Source organism: Ixodes scapularis, unplaced genomic scaffold (assembly GCF_016920785.2).
Source record: "Ixodes scapularis isolate PalLabHiFi unplaced genomic scaffold, ASM1692078v2 PGA_scaffold13__105_contigs__length_92229423, whole genome shotgun sequence".
NCBI lineage: Eukaryota > Metazoa > Arthropoda > Arachnida > Ixodida > Ixodidae > Ixodes > Ixodes scapularis.
Window position 1 is genome coordinate 361278 of NW_024609839.1, and position 8950 is coordinate 370227.

Genomic DNA, 8950 nt, shown 5'->3' on the forward strand with positions numbered 1-8950 from the left:
ACGTCCCGAGGTGCCCCAGCACTAGCTCATTCGTTCCACACAGTAATGTGAGCCTTTGCTTTCTATTTGTAACACTTTTATACAATATGCATAGTTTATCTTTTGCTCGTCAACTGTTTTTGAAGCATATGAGTACGAACAGGTTCGAACCGGCTTGAACCTTTATTTTTTCACTCCGGAGTTGAACCGGAGCTGAACCGTTCTCCCTGAACCGGAACGAAAAGCGGAACGAAAAACATTTCGGTTCGACAAACTGGGTACAGGACATTTCATCGAACGCCGTTTCATTAAATCACTTGACGCCGTTTCATTGAATTTCCCTTTACTAAATTTTGGAGTAATACAATTCTTTTTGCATAATTTACTATCGCTTTTGAAATAGTTTTGACGCCGCTCTAAATTCACCAGAAATATAATTACTACCCGGTAAATTTTTTGTCCACCTAAACGTTGGCTACCGAATCATAGAAGGTTGCTATCATATTGAAACTTGAGTGGATACGAGACTTATTCTTTTCCGGCGAGGTAGGCGGCTATTCTCGGCCACTCACATTTTCCCACTTCAACCCTCTATTCATGCGTGAAAGGCACTTTCTTAAGAGGGAAAGAGCTATTTTCCGCAGCGCCTTTTTTATTTTGTATTTGTCAATTTAACTTTGTTTTCATTTTATCCTAGGAGAATAGCTTTTTTTTAAGAACATGTATGTTCTTAAAAAAGTGAAAGCCGTTTACAACTTCCTGTAACGCCGAATTGGAGCGCAGCTCTTGAGGAGGAGGAGTGGAGGGTATATTCCTCCTCCTCCCTCGTGATCATGCCTGCTGGTCCTCCTCCCCTCCTGCTCCCCCTCCCTCTCCTTTACCACCTCCTCGTCCTTAAGGTCCTCCCCTCCCCTCGCCTCCGCCTCCTCGTCTCTCCTCCCCCCGTCATCCACCTTCGTACTGCTTTCCTCCTTGCCGCTCAAGCCGGAAAGGGTCGCGTAAGAGCTGTGCTCTGAAATATAGAGTCAGGACAAATAATTTGGAGGGTTGAAATTTTATTGATTGGGGAAAAACCGTGGTGTATATTGGAAACTGCGTTGCATATCCGGCCAAGGTTTACGCTAATAACGTACAAAGCCAACGTACGCAATTGTTATACCAATGTACCTTAAAGTTTGCTCCGCGAGTTTCCAATTTACGTCCTGGATGAAAACCCCATTATTAATTTAACTAAACCGCCATGATCAGCCGCCGTGGCATGATGTTCAGCAGCCTCTCCAGTGTAGCAGCCAACCAGGACATGAAAAAAAAAAGCATGTAGTTAAGCAGTGGGCAAATCTTCCCAGGGTTTATGCTTGACATCCACGCTTAGACAGTTGGAAGTTAAAATGCTGCCTACCTTTTTTTGTCTGCTGTGCGTAAGCAGCAAAACTTTTCAGTTCTAAGCTTACAAGGGTTTCAAGGTGACGTGATCACCAGACTAAAAGTGTGATGGACACTGGAAGATGGGCACTCGGCCGAGTATAATATAAAACAGAAAACACTTATAATAAGTGAAACAAGCGTAAAAAAAGACACTTTAGAGAAGCTACAGGCAGGCACACCATCTTAAACTTGATAAGGGACTTACCCCAAACATGGTGTTGTGATTTGTTTAGATCTGACGCAAGATGAACTTCAATACTTGATGATGAAACAGGGTCATGAAAGTCGTCACATGCTTGGAACACACCTATAATAAATGTAGGGAAGCCGGTCTGAACTGTGTTAATGACGTTTACAATGTTTTCGTCGAACGTCTTAACAATGCTGTCGGCCATGTTAAATTCGAATGAAAAATATTCAAGCTCTAGATACTTAGAGTGTGTAGTTCCAGTAGCAAAGGAAGGAAGAGGCCCCGAGCTATGACATTCCCTAAGTTCCAAATGTGCTCCAAGCAAGGGGGGGGGGGGGGGGGGGGGGGCGGGGGCGAGAGGGAACGGAGGGGAGGGTATGCCCCTCCTCCTCATCCGTACTCTCTCGTCGTCCCCTTCTCCTCCTCCTGTGCTCCTCCTCCTCTTTTGAGGTATCTCAATTTTGCGATATACCGCACTGAACTATGTAATATATTGTGGTATTTTTGCTCACCGGTTGTACGGAGAAAGGGAATATACTTGTCAGATCTGGAAGCTCCAATGTGATTTACGATTGATGAGACCACTTGCTTGCACAACACGTATCTGGCATCTCCTCTCCTCCTTCTCCTCAACCTCACCGTCCTCCTCCTCCTCTTCGTCTTGTACGACTTGCACGCTCCAACTGATAACGAAGCTGGTAGATGCTCCTCCGAGTGGCCCGCCTAACACCTCTCAAGGTACGCAAGACCGTCGGGGGGAACAATTTCCCAGCTTTCGTTCTTCTCCTCCTCCTTTCTTCCTAGCGTGCAGTGCATATCGTCGCCAAAGTTCGGCGTCCAAAATCCCCACAATATATACAAATATAGAACAAGCTCCTCCTATACTGGTGCTTTAAATAGCACTCTTATCCCAGTCCTTGATTGTTATGAAGGAAGCCTTGTGATCTGAGAAGTGGCAGGATATGTGTTCCAGGTGATGGACCAAAGGCTGATTTTGAAAGACGAGGTCTATGCACGTGTTTCGAGAGGTCGTCACAGCGGTGTGAGCTGTTACGAGGGAGAGAAATGGGAGGTTTTCCTGCATAAGTGGTATGAAGTTCTTATCCTTCTTTAAGTCTGCATTAAAGTCCCCCACTACTAACATGGGTGTGGACCCACGTGTGCTTAACGCAAGTCGCAGAAAATGCACGATATCTTTGGTGAGTGCTGTAGGCGAGATATACAGAGCCACCACTACCAAGCCGTTGTCGAACTTGGCGCCACAAAGTTCTCCAACTTCGTCTGACGTTCCAAATATCTCGATGGGTACGGCAGACAGACCCTTACGCACGTAGATGGCCACCCCTGCCGCTCTGTTGTGCTCTCTACTGACGCCGCAGCAGTACTGGTAGTCCATGATTTCTACCGCCTGTTTTGGATCCATCCACGTTTCCGAGAGGCAAAGTACAGATGCATGGCGTAGGACGGGGTCGTGGTGCACGTCCTTGGAATGCGCCGGCAGAGAGCGAACATTAAGTGCGGCGACCGAGAACAAGTGCGGTTGCTTAATCATTGCGTAGCACTTAGCAGTGACAGTTTGGAGTTTGTGTGACTGCAGTCGACGAAACTCATCAAGTAGTACCCTGTCGGGATTGGGCTTGCCGTGGTAGAACGTAAAGTCATTGTCCACATTGGTGAGGTAGAGCCCGTTGATGTCTGTAGCACGACTCAGTGCCACGTATACCAATTTCTGTGGATGACTTTTGGCATACGAGTACACCACGTTTTCATACGTGCCTCCCTGTGATTTGTGAATGGTGATAGCACTTGCTTGCACAACGGGTAGCTGGCATCTCCTCAGGGATATCCTTGACTTCTTATCAATGACGCAAGTGACTGTGCGTCTTTCGATAGGTGTCCAATTTTGCTGAATATTTCTGTCGAGTGCCCGTAACTGCCGGGATTTTGCGGCCGCCACGGTTCCAATCGCAATTTTGGAACCAAGCTCACCGAAATGCAGCCAGATGCGTTCCGGCTCTCGGAGCGTATCGTATTGTATGTACTGCAGTATTCCAACAGAGCCATTGACCAGACCATCGGAAACATCGACATTGAGTGTGAGCATATATGGTTTTCCAATGCATAGCATTATATTAGCTGGCAGGTTTCCGAGTTCGGCCTTGGGCAGCGTTTCGGCCTTGCGCATTGCCTCTGTCTTCTCCTGCATAGACCTGAATCCAACGATTGTGTCCCGTGCCGGACATGCCACACAATTATCTTCGGTTGCAATGGCCGTGTTCGTATTGTAGTAGTCCGATTCCTTGTTGGAGTAGTACAAGCGGATGCCACCGGGACAACACGTTTCTGCTTGTTGTTGCGTGACGAACCGACTCTGGATCAATGCGATTTCTTCGGAATCCAATTCTGCACCGTCTCCAATTTGGTAAGTATGGTGGAAAACCTGAGATCGCTTTGCCTTACGACCTTCGTGAGGACAAAGTATGACAAATGGTGCCATGCGATTTCCGTGTTAAACACACTGTTCGTCTTGACGCGCTTGAAAACCTCGGCGGCACGAACGGGGGGAAGCTGGCGCAGGTCTCCGCAGAGGATGATGTCTAACCCGCCGAAAGGCTCTAGATATTTGCAAGTGATGATGCGGAGTCGCGAGTCCACTTTCTGAAGGATGTCGGCGGACATCATGCTAACCTCATCGATAATCACGCACCTGACGTTCCTGAACGCATAGCGGAACGTGTTCAACTCGTTGTCCCGGAGTCCGCCATCCCTATTGATGGTAAGTCTGAACGCTGCATGTACAGTTATTCCACCAAGCGCGACCGCCGCTTTTCCAGTTGTAGCACAGGCAACATAGGCGTTTACATTATCTGAACCAGCAGGGTTGCAATATCTGTTGTAGACGTCCATGATGAGACGCAGTACAAATGTCTTCCCACATCCAGCCACTCCCGTGAAGAAGATTTGTAGTGGCGGAGAGTCCGGTATAGTGAGTCTATGCACGACTTCTCGGACGATCTCGTACTGCTCCTCATTCGTCTTGCGCATTGTGTCCAGGTATTGATCTCTGCTCATGACGTCTTGGCGCGTGCACACGGCGGGGCACTGCTTAAACGGGGCATTGGATTGGACCATACCGATGTCTAGGAGATCGGAGTCGTCGTTTTCCATGGCCATCGGGTGCAGTCTCACATCTGGGAGCTCAGAAGTGGCACGATGTTCCCCGTCATTTGACTGGAGCATGGAATTACAAACGGCACGAATTTGCTCAATGTCTACGTCACTGTGGTACCGTGCCTTGTTCTCTAGAATGACGTCGATGTTTTGGTCATACAGACGCTCGAAACAGTTTTGGTCTAAGATGTCAACTTCTTTGCGGAATGGATAGAAAAGCAGGACATGTTCTCGCTTGAAGTTGACTGAATCGTCTACGGAGTAACCGCGGTAGCGAAGTATCCGTCGCTGATTCCTCTTTTTGTAGGTATATATGTTGTACTCGGTAGCGAACTCTGCTAGAGTAACAGGTTCCAATTCGGGAATGCGGTCTTCGTAGCGCTCGATCATCGTCCGTTTCCATACATCAGTGCTTGATTCTACTAAGCCTTCCTGCGCCATCTGAGCGTTAGACTTCCGAATGCGCGTCCTTTCCTCGGGCCATGCAGAGTTCACGAAGACAACTTTGCGACTCGCCTCCGACATATCCTGGTTGAGCAAACACCATGCGGCCTCCTGTGCGGACAGTTCAATGGCATTCAACATTTTCACACCTAGATGTCTCAGTGCCTGAGAATAGGCCATATCCCCCTTCTCCTTGACAATTTCTTGCACTGCTCGATTGAGGTTCGACATACCTCGGTTTGCCTTGTTTACATATTCCACGACGTAGGCAGCACACGCGTACGTGTCGAGGACGATCTGAAGATCCATGTTAGAATCGAGAATTGATGCAACCCATGGGTTAAAGTAATTCACCCACTTTTGCTGCACAGTACGGGGTAGCATGATGGTGGCACGAGGAGTGCCTGCTCGGAGAACAGAAATGTACTCCGCCTTGTCCGCGACACCGTGATGTTCCCAAAACTGCTCCATGGAGTCATAATTTGTCGTTTCCAGGGCCTGATGCATGGCCTCGTACTTGTTTAGGAGGCTCTCGATTTTCTTCTTCTGCGCTTCATTGTCCACGGTGGGGAAAGGCACTACGACCATACATTCATCGATGGGCATAAAAGGCGCGTTAAAGCGGCATCTGGTGGTGTTGTGCTTGTAGCAGGTATGCGTGTGTTGGTGCACCTGAGTCCGCTCCCGCTTCAAGCATCCGTTGTCGATGGAAAGCAGAACGTTGGCTATTTCAAGAGTCTGGGGCATGAGCATCGAGAGCTCCTCGTTGGGCGCGTTATGAAGCCAAAGGAGAATATGCGCGTGTGCCGACCCGCGGTGCTGAAATTCGATCCGCTTAAAGTAGTCGACGACTATGTACGGCCTAAAAGGCGATACACGGGTGTTGCGGAGAATGTTGAGAATGACACGCACCAATCGGTCGAAATATATGGCACAGACCACGGGATCGTCATTTACTAGCTGTGCTCGATAAATGCTGTTCATTTGCTCCAGTGGTACTTCGATCTCGCCGGGCTTCAACCGAAGGCGTTGAAGCAACTGCAAAAGGTCGGGCCAGTGCATTTCCGAGGCAGAAAGAGTGAGGAACGCGGTCGGCTTACCCAACTGCCGTATCATAGCAAAGAGGTCTTTCTTGCGTTTTGTCCAGTACTGCACGGTGTTGGGAATACCATGCATGAAAGCCATGTCGTGCTCGACCGCTTGCTGCACAAAATCCTTGTCGAGCAACTGTTGCTTCGTTAGTGTTTCCAGTGCCTTTATGTTACGGAAGGCCACACACATGTCACCGGCTACTCGGTGCCTAAACACTTTCATGGCCATGTACAGTACGTGCTGCGGGGTGGCCCCTCGACGGTCTGATCTGCGGATCTCACTCATGGCGTGTGTGAAGACTGTCGGTTTTGCGCTGGCATCTACTCGGCGCGGCTCACCGAGATAGATCTGTGGGAACGAAAGCTCCTCTGAGTGTTCGTCATAAAGTATGCTCACGGGCCTTTTTCCCTCACCTGGCGCAATCGCTAGAAACTTGTCTTCGTCCCATATGAGAGTGTGCTGAGCCAGAGTCATGGCTGTAGCCACTTGGATCGGATCGTTGAGGTCTGAGCATTGCGGGAGCAACTCGATCTCGTCGTGTTCGTCCACTTCTACGATATCCCCCAAACGGGCAAAATCGCACTTTATATTATAATGCTTGTACAGCGTGCTATCACACAGCAGCTTAAGCCACGGCAGCAGATCACATTTTTTTACTGCCCCTGCCAGGTAGGTCGTCTTCGCAAGCATGCGCCGCTTCAAATGTACATTGAGGGCTCGGTCTTGTTCGATGGCACGAGGCAACATTGTCACCATGTCGTCCACATCAACACAGACGTTCACTACTGGTCCCTTAATGCCGTGTTGACCTGCACCGTGCATCAGCCGTCGCAGTTGCATGAAAGGAATTTGTGGAGATATGAGTCTCTCACTCACCGCGTTCAATTGTGGGAGGTGGGCTGGCTTCGGGGGATATACATAACCGTTACTTGAGGAAAGATGAGGAATATGACCCTTGTGCACTGATTGTATGCAGGTCGAGCACAGTTTGAATTGGGTTAGGTCCGAGTTTGGAAATGATTGCTCTAGGGTCTCGTGACATCTGTCCGGTAGCGGTTGCAAGTCGTTTTGGAACCAGAGCCGGTCACAGACTGAACATACGCTCCCAAACGGGTTGTCTCTAAACAGCCGTTGGAAAATTTTTGTTGCACCGTCAGGCTTAGCGATCCTTGCCTTTTGCTTGGCTTCCGCTTCGGCGGCGCTCACTCCTGGCTGCTCTCGGCGGCGGCGATGAGCCTCTGCCTCGGCGTCGCGCACTTCCGGGTCCTCTCGATAGCGGCTTCTGGCTTCCGCTTCGGCGGCGCTCACTCCTGGCTGCTCTCGGCGGCGGCGATGAGCCTCAGCCTCGGCGTCGCGCACTTCCGGGTCCTCTCGACGGCGGCGCTTAGATTGAGCTTCAGCAGCGCTCACTTCTGGCTGCTCTCGGCGGCGGCGATGAGCCTCAGCCTCGGCGTCGCGCACTTCCGGGTCCTCTCGACGGCGGCGCTTAGATTCAGCTTCAGCAGCGCTTACTTCTGGGTGCTCTCGGCGACGGCGATGAGCTTCTGCTTCGGCGTCGCGCACTTCCGGGTCCTCTCGATAGCGGCTTCTGGCTTCCGCTTCGGCGGCGCTCACTCCTGGCTGCTCTCGACGGCGGCGATGAGCTTCTGCTTCGGCGTCGCGCACTTCAGGGTCCTCTCGACGGCGGCGCTTAGATTGAGCTTCAGCAGTGCTCACTTCTGGCTGCTCTCGGCGGCGGCGATGAGCCTCTGCCTCGGCGTCGCGGACCTCCGGGTGGTCTCGACGGTGGCGCTTAGATTCAGCTTCAGCAGCGCTTACTTCTGGCTGCTCTCGACGGCGGCGATGAGCTTCTGCTTCGGCGTCGCGCACTTCAGGGTCCTCTCGACGGCGGCGCTTAGATTGAGCTTCAGCAGCGCTCACTTCTGGCTGCTCTCGGCGGCGGCGATGAGCCTCTGCCTCGGCGTCGCGCACCTCCGGGTGGTCTCGACGGTGGCGCTTAGATTCAGCTTCTGCAGCGCTTACTTCTGGCTGCTCTCGACGGCGGCGATGAGCTTCTGCTTCGGCGTCGCGCACTTCAGGGTCCTCTCGACGGCGGCGCTTAGATTGAGCTTCAGCAGCGCTCACTTCTGGCTGCTCTCGGCGGCGGCGATGAGCCTCTGCCTCGGCGTCGCGCACTTCCGGGTCTTGTCGACGGCGCCGTTTAGCTTCAGCTTCGGCGGCACGCACTGCAGGATCTTGGCGCCGGCGGCGCTGAGCCTCTGCTCGGGCAGTGCGTTTAGCAGCAGCTGCTTCATCTGACTCGCTCATTTTGTGAAAAAAGAACTGCCTGATTACGTCTCGTCGTCGTCGTCTTTGTGATATCACTCATGCTGGATCACGGCGCCGGCGGTGCTGACCCTCTGCTCGTGCAGCACGTTTAGCAGCAGCTGCTAAAGCCCCTCCATCCTGACAAAAGTGGCTGCATTGATTGTTGTGGAAATGCTCGAGACACGTGCCGTGCACCAATTCTGGGAAGAACATGGCCAGTGTAACATGGCATCTGAAATCTAGTTTGAATGTGCACTGTGCCGCCATGATCTTTGCAAAGTCTGCACGTTGCACGTGCCTTGTGCATCGACGCACCGTGCGCTACTTTTAAGAAATGAACGC

General features: G+C 51.2%; 1 protein-coding gene across 1 annotated transcript; it reads right to left on the reverse strand.

The window, feature by feature from the left end:
- Window positions 1–2486: 2486 nt before the first annotated feature.
- LOC120841632 lies at window positions 2487–8578 on the reverse strand (the record flags this gene model as incomplete). Its single annotated transcript, XM_040501751.2, has 6 exons — window positions 2487–2641; window positions 2915–3289; window positions 3584–4057; window positions 4114–7669; window positions 8324–8431; window positions 8477–8578. Coding segments are annotated over 6 exons (4770 nt in total), but the record flags the coding sequence as incomplete, so codon positions are not given.
- Between the last annotated feature and the right edge of the window lie 372 nt (window positions 8579–8950).